Raw genomic sequence first — 22,750 nt, 5'->3', positions numbered from 1 at the left:
TGTCCCTGGGTAACGATGGCTCGGACTCGGACGGCTTGTAGACTTGGAGACCGACCCGCGGAGCTTTCCTCAAGCCGCGTAGCAGGGACGAGGAGGGGCTTGTGTGTGCGGCGCTGTGGCGGCTGCTGCATCCGTCGGAGAGGGCGCAGGCGGGCAGAGCCAGGGAGCGTACATGCTGCAGCCGGGACAAGCTGGCACAGAGGTGGGGCTCCCCGTCGAGTCCCGGTGTGTTTTCGTGATGGTAGTGTCTGTGCATCAGGTTGACGTGTTGGAGCTTTGAACAGACGCTCACCAGTCGGCTCATTGTCCCGGCGCCCAGCTGCTCCTCGCCCCCGCGTATCCCGCTGCTCTCCGGGTACAGGCTATGGCTCGTCGCGCTCAGATTGAGGCTGACGAGTCGCGCCGCGTCTCGGACCCCGCCCTCGAGCAGAGACCGGAAGACCTGCGTCCACAGCGCTGGGCAGCGGCTGAAGCTGAGGTGCTTTGGGCTGTTGCCCCGTAGCGCTCGCTCTAGCGACATGGAGTCCCACCACGAGCGGGGGAGCTGCAGTGCCTCCAGGCTGCTGTGGTTGCCCAAGCAGTGGGCCAGCGGGGTGGCGGCCGGCCAGTGGGCAGGATTGGGGCCGGGAATAGACACCAGGAAGACTCGCAGGCGCTCTGGGACGTGAACGCTGAACACAGCTAGGTAGAGAAGGAGCAGGGTCTGGTTTACCTGGAAACACCGACAGGAATGGCTCATTACAGATAATTATACTGTATAGGTAATGATATGCAATGCCTTCATTTACACACTCACCTCTCCAGGTGCCAGTTTTGCACTGAATTCCTCCAGCTGCTGGTAATGTGGCACACTACTCTGGCCAACCATTAACTGGCAGCAGACACCAATGCCCTCTCTGGTCACGTCTGGGATATCAAACTGTAGTGCTAATCTGTTCACATGACACACACACACACACACACACACACACACACACACACACACACACACACACACACACACACACACACACACACACACACACAACTTGGTATGGTCGGTGGAACAGGAAACAAATGCCTCATGGTCAACTTCGATTGAACAAGCCAGTAAGCCTCACCCTGACCCTGATAAAAGAAGCCAGACGTTGCCAGGCTTACCTGCGTAGCTGGGAGCAGCAGGGCACCACCCCATAACTGGGAGTGAGGAGTGTCTGCCTCAGCTCTGACAGGCGGCTCAGCAAATCAACAGCCTCAGAACTCAGCTGGGCTGAGTTGAAACCAGGGGCCACATCAAAAGCAAGTGAATTGAGGCAGGAGAGGGATTCCAGGAGGCGGGAGAGTCGAAGGGAGGTCAGACGACAACCAGTGAGGTCCAGCCGTTTGATAGCCCGGCAGCGAGCAAGATGCTCCATGGTGGAGCCAGAGAGCCAATAGCAGCCGCTCAGACTGAGCGACTGCACTTGACTGGCTAGTTGCTTCAGCACGTGCCTGAAAGATAGATCACTGGCCTAGAGGCAAAGAATCATAACAACGGAATGTAATAGTGTCGAAACAATCCCATATGTCTTTCAGTGCAAGTTGTGTAAATGTCATTATAAATACTAAGCCCTACCGTGTATTCTTCTGATAGACAAACATGTGTCAGCAGGGTCTTGTCCTGACAAAGCACACGCAACTTGCGGCAGACACGTGCCACGTTTAGCAATAGGTCACACACAGGAACATAGTTGAGGATGCATAGTAGGATTTCGTCAGACAGGCTGGAAATTCCAACAGAGGACATCACATCTTCCTCACAGTGGTCCTAGGAAAGACAACAAAACAGATACACAAGATGGGATAATAATAATAATGATAATAATTATAATTATAATTATAAATGGTTAAGAATAAGACAGTTGACGTATGCTATTCATAAAGGTTTCAGTGACCGCCAGGTACATCTATCTGCGATGAGAGATGATCCAGGACCATGTATTTTTAGAAGATAGAAACTGATGAAAGTTTGTTTTACATGAACTATTGTGGTTTAGTTTAAAATTTGCTAAATGAGTGTATTAATTAAACTGTTCACAAGGGATTGCAAGCTATCAACTAAATTACCCATTATCAGGCAAAAAGGCAGATCAGAAACGATGCATTTAATCGTCTAAAGTTAGTGTCATATCTTCAATAATATACAGCCTGGCATAATCACCAACATGATAGCTAAAATTAGCTTGTAAGTAACCCTAGCAGTAGCTGATCCAAGCCGTTTTATTGTCAACAGAACTGACCTGTACGCGCGGGTGGTCCACATTTCCCAGAGTTTCCGTTATAGTCGAATTCATCCTTATACAGAAGATATAAAGTAAGAAATACACGTTTTACGGAGGTGCCTATGGATGCTGTAAAATATGCATTGGATCCTCTGCTGGTGAATGGGAAACTCGGAAGACTTTCAGAGACGCACACACTTCCTGACACGGCAATAGATGCCCGCGCATGCGTCGGGCCGGCCGGTGGATTGGGTGTTTGCGGATCGGGTACTGACAATCTCCAGGGATTTATTATAAGGACTGGTAGCCCGTGGATAGTATCCACTAGTTTTGATATTCTTAACATTAAAATATATCAAAATAACGGTAGCCTCAGCCTGTATGTAAGTTACGAACCCACCCAGCGACCCGCATGGTTGCAACCACGATGTTCAAACTGGACTTACCTGACAATGCAATATAAATAGTAAATACTTTGTAATTTCATGCCCGTTTAAATACTCCGTTAACCATTCATCTTCCATAAGATAAAAATTGTTTGTGGTAGCTCCTTTATACTATGATAGCACGAGCAAGTAGGCCTAGATGCTGTTGAAACAGTAGACAAGACCATATCTCACTTTAGATTATGTAATTCAGTCGATCTAGCGATTGCAATGTTTACTTTTGTTACCGTTTGATGGGACGACATTTTGCTGATCATGTCATGGAACCATTGACTAACGAGAACATTAATTTGGCCATCGAGGCAGCCGACAAAGGGGCAAAGGACCGATGCCAAATAAGTGTAGTAATGGCTAGGGAGACAAGTGTGGCAGCTTGTACACCCAATTGGCTCAACCTGATTTACTTCTGCCTGGCAGAGCCAGCATAATACTGTACAGCAGATGGGAAAGTTTACTTGTCGAGCCATCAGGTGAAATGTAGAGTTTCTAAAATGTTGCATAGTGTTCGAACACAAAAATGAGGGGAAGAAGAGGAAATATTTTTTCATACATGTGCTCTTTATTTGTATTCATTCTTCATGTGCAGAGGCATAACGCACCCACACAACACCTTCAGACAAGGTTAAAGCGTCAACTTTTGCATAATGACCAACTGGACCATGTATCTTAACGCTGAACATACAAAACAAGTTCGGATTACATAATTTACATATCAATACTAGAGAACTGCTGGACAGAACGCCAACCAGGGAATGAACCTTCATAGAGGCAAATAAGGTGGTAACAAACATCTGGGATGACTGACAAACAGGCATTATAATCCTCACACACAGGGATAATCAACTACTCCCTATTGCAATCTCCCCATTGGGGTATGGTACCGTAGCGATGAGGTAAACTAGCAGGGTGGGGGGTGGGTGTGGCTCTAGGCTCTGCCCACACATAGTGGGCTAGGCATGTGCAGAACCATAGTTGTGAGTAGGGCGTGTGATGGAGGGCAGCAGGAGAGGGATCAGTTCATTTAGAAGCACTTCCTGTGGACAATGCTGGGGCCGGACTCGTCGTACTCCTGCTTGCTGATCCACATCTGCTGGAAGGTGGAGAGGGAGGCCAGGATGGAGCCTCCGATCCAGACGGAGTACTTCCTCTCTGGTGGGGCGATGATCTAGAAGGGTCAAGAAGAACCAGGTTAGATAAAGTACAAAAGCATAAAAAGAAAAAAAGCCATGAAGCAACTAGTCGTGCACACCAAATTAGCCAATAGTGTGGGGAAACCAGGTTTACCTTGATTTTCATGGTGCTAGGGGCTAGAGAGGTGATCTCCTTCTGCATGCGGTCGGCAATGCCGGGGTACATGGTGGTGCCGCCAGACAGAACAGTGTTGGCGTACAGGTCCTTACGGATGTCAACGTCACACTTCATGATGCTGTTGAAGGTGGTCTCATGGATGCCACAAGACTCCATACCTGTGAGGAGGTCAAGGTGGAGTCAAGCTAATGTAGTGCAACCCCTTGATGTACAGCTGTGGGTCAACGCTCTATGATATGTCATCCTTTTAGCTATAGTCCCTCAGCCTTACCGAGGAAGGAGGGCTGGAAAAGCGCCTCGGGACAGCGGAACCGCTCGTTGCCGATGGTGATGACCTGACCGTCGGGAAGCTCATAGCTCTTCTCTAGGGTGGAGGAGCTAGAGGCGGTTTGCATCTCCTGGTCGAAGTCCAGCGCCACGTAGCACAGCTTCTCCTTGATGTCACGCACAATCTCACGCTCGGCTGTGGGCAGGAGCAATCATTGTTTTAGCCAGGGCAACAAGTGTCGGGAGACACATTTTTACTCATCACCAAATAGCCTGCTCTTCTGCTGCAGGTCAGCGCCTACCTGTGGTGGTGAAGCTGTAGCCACGCTCGGTCAGGATCTTCATGAGGTAGTCTGTGAGGTCCCTGCCAGCCAGGTCCAACCTGAGGATGGCGTGGGGGAGGGCATACCCTTCGTAGATGGGCACTGTGTGGGTGACACCGTCGCCAGAGTCCATGACGATACCTGTGGTACGGCCAGAGGCGTACAGGGAGAGCACGGCCTGGATGGCCACGTACATGGCTGGGGTGTTGAACGTCTCGAACATGATCTGCAAGAAAGAGGGGCCGGTTAGTCCTGTCTACAAAGTGGTCAGGCATGTATGCAAAATAACACCCAGAGCGAAAACACCTTGACTTGTCGCTTCAACATTCCACACAATTAAATGGCTCCACCCGAATCTGGTTCGCAGGCTTACCAGGTCAGTTTCATATCCCAATGCAGTTAAGACTCCAAACAACTACATCATGCGGTCAGTTTATTAATTTAGTCACTTGGTTAACATTGCAAGGCTGAAGTAACCATGCATTTACTTTTCCCAAACACTTCAGATTAGTGCAGAGATACAACCCTGGATCTTACGTGAACCATCAGCTCAGAAAGAGGAAACCTGGAGAGTGAATGTTTCAACAGGGGACTGGGTCAGCATCAGAAAGGCTAAAGAGAGCAGGAAAGTTAAAGGGGTGAAGGCAGAGTTGAGAGCTGGTTACCTGGGTCATCTTCTCCCTGTTAGCCTTGGGGTTGAGGGGAGCCTCTGTGAGCAGGACGGGGTGCTCCTCTGGGGCTACACGGAGCTCGTTGTAGAAGGTGTGATGCCAGATCTTCTCCATGTCATCCCAGTTTGTGACGATACCGTGCTCAATGGGGTACTTCAGAGTCAGGATACCCCTCTTGCTCTGTGCCTCGTCTCCAACATAGCTGTCCTTCTGACCCATACCAACCATCACACCCTGAAGGGGACGACAAACGCAAGTTAAAAAAATAAATAAATTGTACTGTCAAATGTAGAGCCAGTGGGATTGTGTTCACTCGGTTCAACTCTGAGGGCATGGAAAGAAAGTTTACCTGATGTCTTGGGCGTCCAACAATTGAGGGGAACACAGCACGTGGCGCATCATCACCAGCAAAGCCAGCTTTGCACATGCCGGATCCGTTGTCAACAACGAGGGCAGCGATATCATCTTCCATGTCTAAAAGAGGAATGGAGAGAATGGTCTAAAGTAAATATGTTGGTTCGTTACTTTTATTCAACTGTGATCAAAATAATAGGCGCCTGATGTCGCATCGCTGTTGCAGAGCGAGACCGCTGTACCGTGCAGTAACAAAGGCTGTTTATACTTGGACTCGCCATTGCCATATAAGGAAATAGCCGGCGCAGCCAAGGATGGCATCACGGTTGGCAGTCCATCCATCCCCATTGGTCACTTAATCTACATTGTTAGCGTTAAAGAACCCCATACTATACAAATACTACGAGTCCTTACACCTGCCAATGGAGATGCATAAAACTTGAAATATTCCATAACAATATGCTACCTAGCACCAATACACTCATCACACGTTCACAACCCCAAAATAAAGACATTCCTCAGCTTGTCACAGGGCGAACCCAGTCATGCATACAAATTACAATTGAAACCCTGAGGACGCCAGACTCCACTACATCTTTAACGTAGATCAGTCACTCTTTCCCCATTAATCTGCTCAATGGCCGAGACTGCAGTTTTTACACTTTGTTACAGTTGAAACAACTGCTGCAAAAGTAAACCAACCGAAGGTTTCAGTTAACATAACAGACGGTTAGGTTTCTTGAACTAATGAAGTCAAACAGTCGAACACGTAAGTACAGATGGCTAACGTTAGAACTCATTCTTTGCAAAATAGAGACAAAAACAAATACTTAAGGCTCTTAAAATATCCAGAGTGGAAACGATGTGGATTTCTTACCTGTGTTTGGTTTTGTTAATAGCCTCGGCTGCTCGGAGAGAAAGTAGATCGCCGGTTAGTGCAAGATCACAAGTGAACTGCGATGAAGAGCGGCTGTCAGGGTTTTATGCGAACTCTTGCCGCAGCCCCTTTCCATAAAAGGCAACTTGACCCACAGCGCTTCCTGATTGGTTCAGTTGCGTCCACTAGGTGTGGTGCATTTAAATTGTCTGTGTCGTGACAAGAGGAAAGCATCTCCATAGAAAATGTTAGTGATCACTGACTATACAAAATATAAGATAAGCTCTTTAGTGTTTCCTAACATATTATACATAATAGATAATATTTGGGAAAATGCACCAAATCATTATTTATGCTTCAGGAAAAGACGTTGAATTCCAGATTCAATCTGAATTAATCTATTCGTGGTCAGATGTTGATAACAGAATTTATGAATTTATAGCTACGGGTTTATGTGTCTATCTGGATTTAATATGCATGCTCAGCAAGAATGAATCATCCGATTCAATTTGAAACAAACAATTGTGGAGGGTGTGGAGAGTCGTGTGACACTGCTCACTCTGCCATAACATAGTTGAACAAGGTTCATTAATTTGCATTGCATTGTATTGCGCAGTGTTGGCAATCTGTGTTGCATTTTAGAACGATTGAATGAATAGTTATTCTAAATGTTTGACATGCTAGCGATATTTCTGTGACCCATCACTTACAGGATTATGAGTCAAATCAAATGCAAACAATACAATGTGTGTAACATGGGATGACAACATCCATGTCCACATCAATGACCTGCATGAAATGAGCCAGCATTTTTTTTGAAAGCATCTCAGGCTCATCTTTGAACACATAGGCAGAGTCAGCCAGAAAGGGATTAGCCTACATATCAGTAATTTGATCACTGTTAACACATTAACACATCGCTGGTGCATATCAGTGTCTCTCCGATGGGGGGGGGGGGGGGGGGGGGGGGGAGATATGGGTTACCGTAATCACTAGTCAGACTGTTCACCTCTTGGCCCTCTTTTGAGTATAATCTTGCCTTCCTCAATCAGTGAGTCAGCTGTACTGGTTGTGACGTTGTGTTCTTTTCCTTCGTGGTGCTTGTTTAGGGGAAAAGCTTAACATCTGTCGGCACATTTTTCTTGTGTGCCATGTGTCATGCTACCTGTGACCGACAACAGGAAGTGACTCATCTTATTAATAGCACATAGATTGGTACCAAGATAATCACCTTTTAATGCAGACACACCTAACTGTGTGTCATAATAGGTAGATGTGCAGGTGAATGTACACCTGCACCAGCGTGCATACACAGCATATATATATAAATGGAGGGAAATGCTCATATTGACAATGCATGTGCAAGCATAACATTAACTTGGAGGATAATGACAGAATGACAGTAAGCCCTGTAAGAAGCTCAATAATTCCTTGAACATGGGTTTCTGGGTTGGGTAAGGAAGCTGTTTTAGCTCAATAAGGGCAGTAGACTTTGCCCATAACCTTACTAAGAGAATTCCCACTGTCGTATGGGTTCCAAATAAGGAAATATAGATCCAGCCTACCAGGAGAGGCAGGAAGTGCACTTTACACAGTGCTCACACACAGGAAGTGACTATAATGGATCAAACACACAAAAAGCAGGCACACCCATGCACACACACACACACACACACACACACACACACACATACACACACACACACACACACACACACACACACACACACACACACACACACACACAATCTCCTTGACATATGTTGAATGAGAGCATGTAGAAATATGACATATATTGGAATAATTAGCTAATCAGGGAAATATCATTCCAGGCTTTCCCAAAACATACATACATACACACACACACACACACACACACACACACACACACACACACACACACACACACACACACACACATACACAGAAACGTGCCTGTGGACAGCCACCTCTTTAAGAGATTCTTTGGACGACGTCCATATAAGGAAATATTGGAGTAGGTCACATGGGGGAAGAATGCTCAGCTATGATCATGTGACCGATCGGAGGAAATGAATGAATCTCTTCGTCTTTCAGGGCAGATTGACTGTGAAGTTGTTTGAAACTATATTCTTCTTCTACGTCACAGTCCCATCATAAAAAAACAGCTTGAGGAAGAACCATCCACAACTTGCAAGAAGAGCAAAACAGGTCTAGGATACTTCTCTCACATAAACATTATTCAATATTCTGAATGATTAACATTTTTATCATGGCTTGCGGTGTGAATGTGTGTGTAAACTTGCGCACACACACACACACACACACACACACACACACACACACACACACACACCCACCCACTTCCTCCCTGCATTGTTCAAACGGAGAGCCAAAGAAACTGAGAGAACCGGTTTCCAGCTCTGACTGGAGCAAAATACCATATATGGAAGAAGCCGCATACAGGTACCACCACTGCAAAACCCACCCCCTTCTCCTTCCTCCCGCCCTATCTTTGTTTTTCTATTGCCACACCTTACTTCATGCTTATCGTTCTCTACTCCTATTTCCTGTTTGATGGTCACTTGCTCAACACCTAGGACAGAGTCCGCAAGACTGTATGATTTTGGCCTTGTGTGAAATACCCCTCCTTGATCCCTCCCCCCACCAATCCCTTCCAATTGAGTTCCATAAACAGAGTTGAGAAACAGAGGAAGGAAGGCGCGGCCTTTGCATATCCCTGTAGCTATGGGAAAATGCAAAAGCTTTTAGATAGACCTCTCCCCTTTTCCTATCCCATTCCTTTGCATGACAGCAGTCCCATGTTTGTTTGGGATTGCACGTTTTGTTGATCTTTTATGTCTGTTTTTCATCTTTTATTTCTTTGTTGCCAAATACTGTCACAGGAAGGGTGTTGCATATGTGTATGTAAATGAATAGCAGTGCCATTATTTGAGATGGCTATCTGTTAATATGTAAATAATGTCCAAACAGGAAAAACTAATAAGAATGGAAAGAAACTAGATAAGATTTGTATCATTTAATTAGTTTCACATGAATTTCTAACAATCACTACCTCTCTTTAACCTGGATTTGTTTAGCTATTTACTGCGTTTAACTCACCAGGAAAAGTTTCACCTGAGGAAAGGTTAATGGATGTGACGCGTATAAATATACACTGCACTTATATAGCTTGGTTTAGTCAATCAAACCACGTCATATTTTGCCTCACACACACACCCACATTCACGCACTGACGGCCTTTGCATCCATGAAAGGTGATAAGCAGTAACTCAAGAGCAGTGAGGAATAAGGTTTCCCTGAACGAGTCATCTTTTGTTAAGAATAAGTGATTAAAAACAAACCCGGACAGATTTGTAAAATATAAAAACAACACATATATTTTTCAATTATTTTATTATCAAAGTTATTAATATTGGAATATCAAAATGAAGTAATGATTTGTCCGTTACGACGGGTCTTCTGTATGCGTGTCGGGGATGGTGTGAGTTCTTAATACATTACGCTGTCCAGCTCTTTCCCATGTCTACGAGCTCCATGCCTTCACAATAAGAGCGTGTCCTTGACGCCCTCACCTGGATAGTGTGGAGGGTAACACAAAAAAAAGATTAACAGTATAATCCAAGTCAACACTAAAAGGAACTCTGAGGATATTTGTCACTCTAGACATTTGCACACACACACACACACACACACACACACACACACACACACACACACACACACACACACACACACACACACGCACACACACTACCGTGGTAGGCCTGTGTGAAGCCAGCTGTTGTAACAGTGGGAACGGGGTCCAATGGATGGGTTCCACAGGCCAACTGCAGACCGAGAGATCGCTGGCCTTCCCTGAGTCCAACACACAGTCCACCATGCTCATATCACTTCCTCTCCAACCATAGTGGGAGCTGCACAAGGGAAGGACAGGACATTACGCACCCAAAAAACACCCTTGTGATCACAGTCAATCAGCAAGCAGGGAACGGACACAAAAAATACATCCTCACAAATGAAACATGTGAAATACATGCGCGCATGCACACACACACACACACACACACACACACACACACACACACAATACCCCCCCCCCCTCCCCCACCCACACACACCAACGACTACACCCAGTACTCAAGGTTCACTATCTTCTAGGGAATGATGAAGAGAAATTCACACAAGCCAAAGGATATATTAGCAGCCTCTCGAACACAGCACATTTTTTAAACTTATTTCATCTAACCGGTAAATATAATTATAAATAGAAAAACAGTAATGAAACAGGAACTATTTTCAATTCATGTTTGACTAGCTCAGTCTCATTTCTGCAAACCGGTGCCGGGAATATGAATTCCAACCAATTTCCCGGCACAGCTAACCTTGCCTCAAGGGACACCAGGTCACAACACTGGTTAGGAACCACCAGTCAAGTAAAGGTTGTAAACATGCAGCAGCCAGACTGACTTAATGGTTTTGCTGATCCATTATTTAGGTTGGATGAAGAGATGATTCCAGACCATGCCTGACTGCGCTAGACCCTACAGAGCTGTATTCTGGTGCTCAGCTACTATTGTTTGAATCTGTATTGTTGTTGTGAATATGTCTGTGACAAACATACACAGCCAGACAAACATTTTCCAACAATAACATTTGCACACATTTCATACAAAGAAAACAGGACATTAGATATTAGACGATAAAGCACATGTAGTCTACGTCAAGGTACAAAGATGAATTAATACAAACACTACATTAGAAACTTGTTTGTTTGAAAAAAATAATAAAATGAAAACAGGTCTATTGGGGGTCACGAAAAAGCTTTGGTGGACATTTTTGTGATATATTTTGACTGAACTGTGTAAAGTAAATTCTCTGTAAAACATGAGTCTGCCACTAATGACTAAAAAGTAAAAACACTTCTCAAAAGTGATAATTCTGTTGGCTTCCGAACCTTGCTTTTGACAACGTTTCACACATTTTGCGTAAGTATATGAAACCAATGAGTCATATTCTTCTTAAACCAACCACAACTACCCAGATCACATTCTGTGAAACTCGTAGGCGGGAGCTCTCCTGCTAGCGCAGGGCTATGCCCTTTAAATACCAAAGGTAGGAGCGTTTAAGCAGTGGCTGGGAGTGTGCATACCTGTGGGGGAACACAGTGTGTATACGCGTTCCATTGCTGGGGCAGGTGGACGCCAGAGATAAGGTGTCGTCGTGGTAACAGCAAGTGCGGTCGAGCGCCCGCAGATGCAGTAACTCGTCAGAGCGTGTGAAGCCGTGGTTGTCCAGCGAGTCGGCAGAACCCGCCGTCGATCGAAGCCAAAACCGACCCGACAGCTCGTCAAAGTGGTTGAACCTGCGATAGCTTGCATGCACACATTCATAAACACAGGCATTCATAAACACAGACAAAGAAAACAAACAATATATTTATTAATTTTGTTTAGAATGTATGTATTACTCTGTCACTTGTACTAATATGTATTATTATGTAGCTATGTATTATTGTAATGTCCAAAACTTGTAATGTCAAAAAATTATTTGTCTTGCATGTTTGTGGAATTATTTTCATTTGGCAATTTCTCCCCTTATTTTCGGTAAGAGATGGGAACATTACAGTGACATCTTGTGGAGGTTATTGTCATTACAAGTGTTGCAACATGTAGTCAGGGGCTTCGGTCAGATTTCTTTTTACCATTACCAACTTGACAACTATTTAGTTTCTCTTTTGTGACTGGTAGCCTGCATTCCATTTTTTTATTTAAATGTACCCGCAGCAATAAAGTCAAATAGTTTCACTTTATGTGTTGTCCACGGTTATGTAACCTGGGTGAAACAGAACAGTTACAGACAGTTACAGAATTATTAATATGCCTTAAAATGTACAGGGGAAAGTATCTAAGAAGGGCTGTCAGTAGTCCATCTTTGCAACATTGTAGTTTCACCATGGCAAACCCCTGTCCATAACATCCACCATCATATAATGACTTGAACTAGTGCTGTCTGGATTCTCCTAGCATTGTGGTTGGCTTCCCCATGTCCTTATACATTTTCCTCCACCTCATGGAGCAGTCCAATATCTCCCCTTCTGTAAATCTAAATGTCAAAGCCTTTCAGATTTGAGTCTCTTGTAATCCAGGTTCTCAATACCATCTCAATTTCCAGCCACATCAACTACAGTGAGCATTACGTTGACTGTGTGTGTAAACAATTGTCTTGCAGGAGATCACTTTTGGTTCATGGGTCAGAGGTGTGACGTGGCAGTGTCTTTTTGGAAACACTGCCATGTTTAGAAGAAACGATGTGCGCATCAGCGTGTCTTTTGTGTTTATACCACTGGTCCTATTTTAGACTACCCAGAACTCCAGACGCCGGAGCAGCCACCAGCTCACCACAGTATAAGCGTGTCGGAGGAGCTCAAATATTTCTCTGTATATTGCTTCCATTAGAGGAACTCAACAAACTCACTCAAAAAGGACATTACATTCATTTATAACAAAGTCAACTATTCAGAAAGAGGTGTGTGTGTGTGTGTGTGTGTGTGTGTGTGTGTGTGTGTGTGTGTGTGTGTGTGTGTGTGTGTGTGTGTGTGTGTGTGTGTGTGTGTGTGTGTGTGTGTGTGTGTGTGTGTGTGTGTGTGTGTGTGTGTGTGTGTACCTGCTCCGGGTCTGGTTGACTTTGGCCTGGATCAGCATGGCTCGGTAGCGCCTCACCGCCACCAGGGCCAGGATGGCCACCAGGGTCAGCATGACCAACAGGACGGCGAGACACGCCCCCACCAGCCGCGCTCGCGTCATGCGGACGTCACACCTCTGACCCATGAACCAGAAGTGATCTCCTGCAAGACAACTGTTTACACACACAGACAACATTTTAAGTTTTAGTTCCATGTGTGGAGACTATTCAAACCGACAAGAATGTGTGTGGATGTTTGTGAGAGTGTGGTTTGTGGTTCAATGGCCGGACCAGAATGTGTGTGTTTCTTTGTCCACAGTGAACGACTATATGTGTGTTTGTGTGTCGGTGTATATGCGTGTGTCCCAGTTTGTGTGTGGTTTGTGTTTGCAGACCCACCAGAATGTGTGTGTGTGTGTGTCCGTGGACATTGACTATAGTATGTGTGCGTGTGTTTGCGTGTCCGTGAGTGTGTGAGAGTGTGTGCGTGTGTGTGTGTGTATATATATATATATATACAGCATGTGTGTCTGTGTCCTTGGACATTGACTATAATATATATACACACACACACACACACACACACACATATATATCCTCACCGGCAGACTGGGAGCTGGCCTGGATGGTGGGTGCAGATTCCATGGTGGTGGCAGTAGTCTAGGTTGCAGACCGAGGAGCAGCTGTGGTTCTCTCCTCCAGGCCGGGACACACACTGGAAGCCGGTGGGGCACTGCAGCAGCCAGTCACATAAGGGCCCCTGGAGACCTGGACAGGAGAGGCGCACACATGTGTGAGACGTGCGGTGCACGATGTGGAGGAGTTTAACTTTGTGAGGACTGCAACAGATACTAGCATCTTGAACGGGCGTCTCAGAGAGCCACACCAAAAACAATGGTTTGATTATTTTGACCAGATGTGGAAAAACTCGACTTGTTTAAATGCAGCAGGAGTTAAAACTGAACAACATCTTTCTAATCACCTTTATGGCGAGTCATCGTGTTGAGATTATATAAATCGTTAGACAGTGAGATATTGTTCTGCCTCATGCTGTTTTCCCCCTCCCTGCCTGAGCCCTGTCTCTGACCCCCACTGTTAGCTGAAGACACCTTTTCCTGCCTCTCCCTGCCGGATCCCCTTGTCTGATCCCCAGTTTTAGTTGATAAATATGTTTCACCTTCATCCTGTTCTCATCCTCCCCTCCGCCAGACGTCTGCCTCTAACCTGCTTTTGTTCTTTAAGCAATTAATAAACGGAGCAGCAGAGGGGTTGGCATAAGCATCAGACGTTCCTTCCCTTGTCTCACAGCCCACAACATATCTCCCAGAGAACAACAGGCACCCCCCCCCTCCCTGTCCTCATGCCCCTCCCTGTCACTCCCCTGCCTCTGTCCCCCAATTTTTTTTAATTCATGTGTATTCACCTTCATCTTTTTCTCATCCCTCTCCCTGCCAGACATCTGACTCCAACACCAAATGGCCCTTCTTTTGTCTTACAGCCCAACAACAGATCAGTCGAACCCCAACTTTTAGTCGATTTAATGAATCACCAGCAGACCAAAAGGTCGGGGGCCCATCTTGCCCAGGTATCACATCCAGCCAAAACCGCCTAGGTGAGGCGATTTGTCATTGGCTTGATTTGAATGCCAGTAACCCAATAGGAATTGGTGTGTCACACCTTTTTGTATAATAACAACAGGTATGATTGGAGGTTACTGAGAGCCTGCCCCCATCATATGTTTGATAAAACTGTTGTGCGTGTGAAATTGCGCTGCAAAGTTGTTTGACCACGGAAGGAGTGGTGGTTGTTTTGGGGTATTTTGCGTGAGCCTAGGAATAAAGTATTGAATGAAGTATTGACTTTGCAATCTTTTTTAAAGCTCCGGGACCTGAAACTTGCACCTTGATTTTAATCCTAACTTCTACAACCGCTAGTTGTGTGCTAGCAAAGACTGATTGACTAATGGTTCAAATTGAGATCCTAGCAGCTACAATGAAACACGTAATGCGTCTGGTGTACATTCGATATACATTGAATTCCGTTCCAGAGCAGCACCGATTCCATGTCGGAATAAACATTGGTGCACATTGGCCATAAGGCCCATAGAGATGCTTACCTCCCACTGTGATGTTGGTGACCTTTGAACCCCTGAAGTGCCGGCCCTCCCAGACGGCCTGAGCCAGTCCTGTACATTCTAGAAGGGAGTCAGGGCCCCCCTTACCCAGCCACACCACAGCCCCCCTGGTCTCAAACTCCATCAGACTCTGCACCACAAGGCCTCTGGAATATAAAGATTACTATTCAACTGTCTCAGAAGGATATAGATGTATATATTCTATAGTGTATGATTCTCCAGCTTTGTCTCACCTGCTCCAGACCCCCAGCAGCTTGCTGAACCCTGGGGCTTTTAGCAGGTACGGTTCTATCTACAGTGCCAAGAGAGAGAAAGAATCGTCCTCTCATTACTATTACATATGAAGTCAGCATTTAGAGACATGAACATCAGGAGCTGATAGGGTGAAGCATCTTCTTCAAAGATGTGGGGTTGAAACTCGGAACCTTTGGGCTACAGGTCGACCTTCCCAACAACAGTGTGCGTGCGTGTGTTACTCTTTCCCCACCCAAGCCTCCATGTCAACTTCCGGGTCAGTGGTAACGTCAGAGTTGAAATCCTCTACGATGATCTGCAACAGCAGCTCCATGGACTCCACTGCCGTGAACAAGCAAAACGTTTTTTTAGTATTACGTGTATATGCATATCCAATCTATCTATACATCGCTAACTCTCTCTCTCCCTATCAGGAGTTGGAACCAGAAACTTTGGGCCGCAAGTCAAAAATGTTGCCTCAGACAGAAGGCGCCAATTGTCATAGTGACGGATCGACTAGACACAAAAACACCCTATTCTGTACCTCTGAAAGCTGCCGGCTGGTCAGGTACTATGTAAAACCTTGGTGGCTGGGTAGTGGTTACGTTCCAGCTGGGCTCGGGAGTGGAGGTGGATGGTGTACCCGTCGTGAGGTGCTCCTGCCTGGGATCTGGAAGCGCCCGGGGGGAGGGCCGCTCTGGAGCTCCGCCTGTGGGAGTGTGTCTGGCTGGGGGACTGGGAGGAGTGGACTGTTGGTAGGGTGCTGATGTCATGAAGGAGAGGTCTTCGTCACGCTCTCCTCCTCTCGGTTCCGTTCCCGGAGCCGCCTCGGAGACTACGAGTGTCTCTGGGAAAACTGTGGTTTGGGGGGAATCGCTGTGGTCACTGAACCGGTTATATGTAGGAGCCATTTCAGCAGTAGAGATGGGAAACGGGGAGGGCTCACGTGTGCGTGTGTTCGTCGGCGTTGGAGCCAGCGTGGATGAGTGCGTTGACATCGTTCTGTGTTCGGTGAGGGTAGTGTGCGTCAAATGTACGGTACCCACATCCTGATCGGTTGGATTTGTTGCGTTAGGGTCAGACACGACTGTTTGAACCAGTGTCTCTGGTGCACCACTGTGTCCATCTGTCAATACATCATTCTCATCCAGCCCAACTGTTGTCATCAGCGAAAGAGGTTGGGATGATGTGTGTCTGTTTGGAACAGCAGGTGCCGCTGTCCCACTCGGACGCAGAGTTTGCGTGGTGTCATCGTTCCCGCCCAGAAACACCTCTCCGTTAGAGATTTCATTACTACTAGCGGTTGTCATGGTTACGTCGGAGGAACGGACGAGGGATGTGGTCGTGGTGGAGTGTGGAGGTGGTTCCCTTTGAGAAACCGTTGCTGTGCTGGAGGCCACATACGAGTCTGGGGAAGCTGTTGTCGCCCAGGAGGGAGGGTGATTGGTTTCAGGGCTGGTTTTGGTTTGGTCCGAGGGGATAGAGAAGACAAAGGGCTGGTCAGGAGCTGAAGTGTTTGTTGTTAAGTAGGGGCTATCGACCACGACAAAGTTTGTGCTATTTTGTGTTATGATAGGTGTGGCGGTTTGGTTAATACGAGGGTCGGCAGAGAGGGTGTGTAGCATGTCCTCGTTTTCCCAAACATTGTTAGAGGCAGTATCCGAGGTTTCATCTGTGATATCAGGAACCACAGATAGAGAGTTCATAGCTTCATCGTGTGAAAGAGAAGATAGTGTTTGATTGGAGCCGTCCAGCTCAGAGCTGTCTGTGTTTGACGATTCATTACCCCCGCCTGGCCTTTGCGAGGGGGATGGTGCAACAGTTACACTATACGTGTCCGAGGAGTTTAAATCTTTCAAATTAGATACACTCTGTGCATTTAAAGACTCAGCCATGGCTGACACAGTCCGACCAGTGGGTGGTGGTCTGTCTGTGGCCTGCCTGTGTTGATTGCTCCTCCATGCTGAAGTCTCCCCCCCGCCGTAGCTCCTCTCGTCCTCCGAAGACCCGTCACGTTGAGTTACAGTGGTACCAGTCCCCCGCGGTCTGGCTGGGGAGGTTATTAAAGACGGTGGGGGTGATGATGGGGGTGGTGGTGGGGGTGGTGGAGGAACGGAGGGAGGTAGCAGCGCAGCGCGGTCGAGCCCAGAGGAGCCTCTTTGTGTTGGGTACGCAGCGGCCGTACGTCTGTCTGGGGCGAGCTGCATAACTGCAGGCGTGGGCACGTCCGTGACAAGCACCCCAGTGTGTGTGGTGGCAACAGGAACAGTCGCAGTGGCTGGCACCGTTTCCCCGTCTGTGTGGGTGGGGAGAGCGTCGCCTTGCAGTGTGCTGAAAGAAACGGCTGTTTCCGCGGCAACTGTTCCAGGTGAGAATGACGACGTGGCCTCGGTCGCTGCGCGTTGCGGCGCGGCGTTGTTGTGTAAAAGCCTGCGTAGTGTGTCCTCTGTGGAAAAGCCGCGGCCATCACCGGTGGTGTGAGCAGCTCCAGACACATCCGCTCCATTGTCCACTCCTTCCTGAGGAAGAGGCCGGGCGGCTCTTTCGGCCATCCCAGCCAGGGTTGTGCCTGCTTCCCCGGGACTCGGGGGCCACCGACCCTGGTGCTGGACCTGGAGGGGGGTGGCCAGAGCGTCCCATGCGGCAGAAGAAGACCGCTGACCTTGACCCCCGTCGGCCCCCAGCCCACTTTGGGGTGCACTTGTGATGGAGGTCCCCGTCTTAAACAGAGTTGTAGGGGCGGAGGTGACGGTGGTGGTGGTGGGGGTTGAAGTGATAGTGGTGGAAAAGGGTTGGGTTGAGTCCAGACTTGGGGTGTTGGACTCTGAGGAATTTGTCACAACTTCCTGAACTGGATCCCCAGGAACAAAAACAAAGAGAGAGAGACAGGGTGAGGGACATGGAAATAAAACAGTCGCTCACACGCACACACACGCACACACACGCACACACGCACACACACACACACACACACACACACACACACACACACACACACACACACACACACATACACAATAGTAATGTTGTGCAATTCAAAGATTTAAGGCTTGGTTGGGAAAGAAAAACAGTCTAACCACAATCTTCCACAGTAGTATGTACGAAATCACACCACATTGCTATGCTGTCCTATAGAACAGCAAACCATTATACTTTTATTATAGATAGTGACAACAGCAGGGAAATTTTGAATACTTATGGCTTAATGGAGCTGAACCCAAGCCATTGTTTTTCCTCAAAAGCCACTATGTGCAAACACAATTTTACTACTAAGTTAGGAAAACATTTGCCACCACTAAACTCCATGAACCAATACGTTGAAATACTCGTTATCAGGCAGTGAGAAATTGAACACTGAAGGTCTTAGTGATTGAATAACGTAACTAGATAATTGGGTCACCTTCTGACAAAAAGAAGCAGGAGAAACAGCGCGTCTTTACTTTTTTCGGCATGCTGGTTCATTCTGAGTTTAATTATGGCATTCTTTTATCAGTTGACATATCCATCAATCTACTAAAAGCTGAGACTGCAGTAGTGGGTTTTATGCTCTTTGATGTTGAGTGGAATGAAAGTTAGAAATAGACTACAGTAACAATAGGTTCATATATTTGGCTGCGGTATACCGATACAAAGGTGTAACGTTACCAACCCTTCAGCTGGATTTGAATTGAATAACATAAATGTAGACTATTGACCTATATTATTTGGATGCTGCAAAGAAAATGACATGACGTGCATCTACAACAGAGTCGACTATTCAGAAAGGTTTTCCAATTATTCACGACCAGCAACATGTTGTTTTCTTACCAACAAGGAGCAATATATATGCGTGGAGCTGCATTTCCAATCCCGAGACATCTCAGTGTCAGAACCACGAAAAATCCCAAATCCATACAGTATAAATCCTTGCAGAAAGATGCGAACAGCGGCAGTAACACATTAGCCAACGACCCAGACTGTTCCCGAAAATGAGAGGCGTCAGGAACTTTCCCTCTCCATCATTTCCTACTAACGGAAACCTTGTAGCTGTCAGCAGCCCCCGCAACTTAAACAGACGCACGTGTGTCGTTTAAAGGAAAATAGCAAGATATTGGGAGATGATGGGTGGTCATTTCCCATTCCCGGGAAGATCCCGTTAGTTCGGTGGTTTTCGAGGACTCTCGGACCGCATTTTCTTGTAAATGCGGTTTTCGCCTACGAGAAAAAACAAAACGAAGTAGCAGGAATCTCGCTTACTGCAGGGTCGGTCTTTACTCTGCAGGGTTTTTCTTTTACAGAGCGGACATAAGGTCTGGGAAGGATGTCATTGGACCACTCTGTAGGACATGAAAGAGGTTGCACAAAATATTACGGCTTTTACTTAATGAGCAGTGCCTTACATCTTTAAGGGAGTCTGGATTTGAACATTTGAGGGGACACTTGGAATTGCGATTACCAGGACAGATTTGAGTATAACACAGGGAAACATATGGGACAAACATATTTGTCCCATATATATATTTATATACATACATTAATAAACTTGTTTGTGAATGTGCATCTTTTTCCAAAAGTAAAATCACCCAAATACAACACAAATTACAAAACAAAACCCTTTTAATGACAGAAATCTAAACAAACATTACTTACTTGAACAGTACTTGTCAGATTATGCCAAAATAAATGTCAGTAGTTTCCTTGGGCACAATGACTTCCAACACTGTGGCAGTACAGCATTGAAGCAAACCACTACATAAATCTTCTAGTTTAGATTGGTGTTAAATTTGAACCCTCGGCTTGTTGTCTTTGTGACCATCAGGTCAAAATAATCACAACAGCGTATAGCAGGGGTGACATTCATTCCGTGCTTCATTTATTTTTCAGGAGCTTTTTAGCTAGTCAAATTTTCCTCCCCACAAGCACATACTTATATAATAACCATTTTTGCGCATGGATTCATGCTGGGAAAGGGTTTTAGAGGACTTGGAAGTGCATGAAACAGAATAAATGAACAGACTTAATGAACGCACATGCAACTATCTCCACATCTTTCACTCTAAATATCATGTGATCCTGCAGTTGAAAAGTTTGTTTAGGGGAGTGGTCCCTTCCAAAGGGTTGCAGGCATTTTTATTTTGGGCGGGGAAAAAATAAGCCATAGACTATATCTGTAATTCTGCCTTCGTGTTCATTGACATTCAAAGCTTGTCACACGACATAACAGTGGTCCAACTTTAAAAATAATGTAATGCAGAGTACAAGCTTTTCTCATCATTTAGGTTGTATCTTTAAGACATGGCATACAGGATATGGGAAATATGGGGGCCAAGTTGGCAGGATTGTGTACATCTGTTTGTGTTATTGTATGCGTGCGTTAGTGAAGGAGGGTGTGTGGCTTTTTTCAGCCGGTGCGAAGGATGATGTGCACGCCAGAGTCGGTGAAAACGGGCCCACTCATGTCTCCCACTTTGAGAGCAAAGGAAGCGTCCTCGAAAGGCTTCTGCATTTGTCCTGCAACACAAGAGGAGTTGTGTTAATGTTATGCATTAAAGTGGCAATGTGTAAGATTGAGCCCAGTCCCACCCAGTCAGAAAGCGACTCAGTATTCAAAAATCTCAATGACAGTGTTCTGTTCACTCTAACTGGCGGTGCAACGGTGTGATGAACCTGTGGAGCTGTGCATCACAGGTAGCCTTATAATCACAGCACTGAAAATAGTGCAGAATTGTCTATGTATTAGTTAACGGACTCGATTTTGTTTCGTTGTAAGTGACACATTAAAAATATTTGAAAGTAATTCAGTGTATCCCTCTCACACGGATAGGAGTTAGACAACTGTAACTTTGTAAGTCAGTGGAAGCTGCTACTGGAAAGCAAATAATAACCCAACAACCTCACCTTCCGGTGGCACAATGATTAATAATGAATTTGGGATCAAACAACTTGGAATCTGGGAAACAGCAATGTACAGATATCTAGGCGTACGTCTTTAAGTTATGAGGTAGTTGAATAGTCAATATTCAGACTTCATATGCACAAATCTCAATGGTGATGATAGTTTGTATGTACCTCTTCCAAAGAGTCCCAAGTCTCCACTGTTCTTGGCGGAGCTGCAGTCACTGAACTGGGAGGCAAGGGCCTCAAACTCCTCATCACCAGACTTGATCTGCTCTATGTATTCTGCAGGTAGAGACAGAGCGGTTGGAACAACATATCTATATTGTACATATGTACACACTCTTGATCAACAGACTACCTGGACGTACTCTGAATGAGATCCAATGCTTGGTCTTTAGAGCGTGTGATGTTGTCATCTCGCCAGGAGGATGGACGACGTGATTGGCTGTGCTTAACCAGCAGGTGAGAGCAACGTACCTAGGATGAATGGTGACATAGGTGAGAATAAAGAATTGCCAACCACCAGCACTTGGTGCATGGATAGGGCAGAATAACACATTGACTGTAGTGTTTACCTTATCTGCCTCGCCATTACCATCTCCGCCTGCTGGCCGCTCCCATTGGCTTGCATTGGTAATATGATTAAAATAATAAACTCTGCCTGGAAGAGTTATGGGGACACTATTAAAACGATTGGGCGAAAACATTTTTGAGGAATAAGACAATTAAACACACTTCATTCATGCACACGTTTGAGCTGCTTGGATCTTTTTCTAGCATCACGATAGGTGGTTTGCCCAAATGAAGTAATAACACTGAAATGACGTCATGTGATAATCTTTGATAATATAAAACTGGATTGAGAATGCAAGGGTTACCTATGTGTAAAGCCGCACAACAACGAAACAAAACATAATCGTTTATTTAATTATTGACGCAGCTACAATGCAATTGGTCGCTTCAATGCAGCAAACCATGGTGTTACAGACCGTAACTAGCTCGCCATCCTAGCTTGGACGCTACATCCTGTTCATTTCCATCAAGCTAGCTAGCTAGTATGGTTGGCGCCACTTGTTTATTTTTGAGTACCTGAATTGCGGCTCATTCTTTTCTCCCATCCGGATGGTAACTTCTCGTCGTCGGCCATTTTTAATGTTCGGTATTAATCCGTTTAAAATGTATAGTTCAATGTACTGAATTGTGTGTGGCAAAGAACAATTTCAGCTTATACGTCAGTTAAACACAATTTACGGCAGAGTTTGTTTTCTGATTATTTACCGCCCATTCCTGAAATGTTAACCAATCACCGTTTGATTAAGACACGCCAATCAAATA

General features: G+C 45.9%; 4 protein-coding genes across 6 annotated transcripts in view; all 4 read right to left on the bottom strand.

Moving 5' to 3' along the window:
* The window catches only part of fbxl18 (F-box and leucine-rich repeat protein 18), a 4,165-nt gene extending 1,769 nt beyond the window's left edge, over positions 1-2,396 (bottom strand). Inside the window, exons 1-5 of the mRNA XM_079730820.1 lie at positions 2,259-2,396; positions 1,595-1,786; positions 1,141-1,490; positions 797-932; positions 1-712 (exon numbers count right to left, since the gene is read on the bottom strand). The exon at positions 1-712 is cut by the window's left edge and continues 379 nt beyond it. Of these exons, the coding sequence (XP_079586946.1) occupies positions 1-712; positions 797-932; positions 1,141-1,490; positions 1,595-1,786; positions 2,259-2,312 (1,444 nt within the window). The 5' untranslated portion in view covers positions 2,313-2,396. The remainder of the gene's footprint in view (positions 713-796; positions 933-1,140; positions 1,491-1,594; positions 1,787-2,258) is intronic.
* Positions 2,397-3,223: 827 nt separating this feature from the next.
* actb1 (actin, beta 1) lies at positions 3,224-6,582 on the bottom strand. Its single transcript, XM_079758624.1, has 7 exons — positions 6,487-6,582; positions 5,605-5,729; positions 5,250-5,489; positions 4,564-4,810; positions 4,266-4,457; positions 3,971-4,152; positions 3,224-3,851 (listed from the first exon to the last, which is right to left on the bottom strand). Exons 2-7 carry the CDS (start codon positions 5,725-5,727, stop codon positions 3,708-3,710), a joined length of 1,128 nt encoding a protein of 375 aa, XP_079614750.1. The 5' UTR covers positions 5,728-5,729; positions 6,487-6,582; the 3' UTR covers positions 3,224-3,707.
* Positions 6,583-9,929: 3,347 nt separating this feature from the next.
* LOC307091995 (uncharacterized protein) lies at positions 9,930-19,495 on the bottom strand. 3 transcript variants are annotated; one of them, XM_079758851.1, is made up of 11 exons: positions 19,346-19,495; positions 16,485-18,389; positions 16,083-16,394; positions 15,792-15,880; positions 15,538-15,596; positions 15,287-15,450; positions 13,773-13,938; positions 13,153-13,344; positions 11,639-11,860; positions 10,244-10,403; positions 9,930-10,061 (listed from the first exon to the last, which is right to left on the bottom strand). In XM_079758851.1, exons 1-11 carry the CDS (start codon positions 19,377-19,379, stop codon positions 9,987-9,989), a joined length of 3,378 nt encoding a protein of 1,125 aa, XP_079614977.1. In that variant the 5' UTR covers positions 19,380-19,495; the 3' UTR covers positions 9,930-9,986. The 3 variants fall into 3 exon arrangements, with proteins under 3 accessions (XP_079614977.1, XP_079614976.1, XP_079614978.1); XM_079758850.1 differs by having other exon boundaries at positions 16,083-18,389; XM_079758852.1 differs by lacking the exons at positions 15,792-15,880; positions 16,083-16,394; positions 16,485-18,389; positions 19,346-19,495 and having other exon boundaries at positions 15,538-15,742.
* Positions 19,496-20,116: 621 nt separating this feature from the next.
* Positions 20,117-22,645, bottom strand: pin1 (peptidylprolyl cis/trans isomerase, NIMA-interacting 1). The gene is made up of 5 exons (XM_079730736.1): positions 22,505-22,645; positions 21,991-22,076; positions 21,784-21,892; positions 21,587-21,697; positions 20,117-21,028 (listed from the first exon to the last, which is right to left on the bottom strand). The coding sequence occupies exons 1-5, from the start codon at positions 22,560-22,562 to the stop codon at positions 20,919-20,921; spliced, it is 474 nt and encodes a 157-aa protein (XP_079586862.1). The 5' UTR covers positions 22,563-22,645; the 3' UTR covers positions 20,117-20,918.
* Between the last annotated feature and the right edge of the window lie 105 nt (positions 22,646-22,750).

This window comes from Pollachius pollachius (genome assembly GCF_949987615.1).
Source record: "Pollachius pollachius genome assembly, chromosome: 2".
Lineage (NCBI taxonomy): Eukaryota > Metazoa > Chordata > Actinopteri > Gadiformes > Gadidae > Pollachius > Pollachius pollachius.
This window is presented reverse-complemented; position numbering and strand designations above follow the sequence as displayed.

Coding starts and splice junctions, on each gene's coding strand:
- pin1 (XM_079730736.1), bottom strand. CDS start 22,562: ATGGCCGACGACGAGAAGTTACCATCCGGATGGGAGAAAAGAATGAGC. Junction 21,893..21,990: donor GTAATGGCGAGGCAGATAAG/GTAAACACTACA, acceptor CATTCATCCTAG/GTACGTTGCTCTCACCTGCT. Junction 21,029..21,586: donor CTTGGGACTCTTTGGAAGAG/GTACATACAAAC, acceptor CTTGTGTTGCAG/GACAAATGCAGAAGCCTTTC.
- actb1 (XM_079758624.1), bottom strand. CDS start 5,727: ATGGAAGATGATATCGCTGCCCTCGTTGTTGACAACGGATCCGGCATG. Junction 4,811..5,249: donor ACAGGGAGAAGATGACCCAG/GTAACCAGCTCT, acceptor TCTTTCTTGCAG/ATCATGTTCGAGACGTTCAA. Junction 4,153..4,265: donor TTTCCAGCCCTCCTTCCTCG/GTAAGGCTGAGG, acceptor ACCTCCTCACAG/GTATGGAGTCTTGTGGCATC.
- LOC307091995 (XM_079758850.1), bottom strand. CDS start 19,379: ATGCAGCTCCACGCATATATATTGCTCCTTGTTG. Junction 15,597..15,791: donor AAGTTGACATGGAGGCTTGG/GTGGGGAAAGAG, acceptor TTGGCACTGTAG/ATAGAACCGTACCTGCTAAA. Junction 10,404..11,638: donor CACACTGTGTTCCCCCACAG/GTATGCACACTC, acceptor TCCCTTGTGCAG/CTCCCACTATGGTTGGAGAG.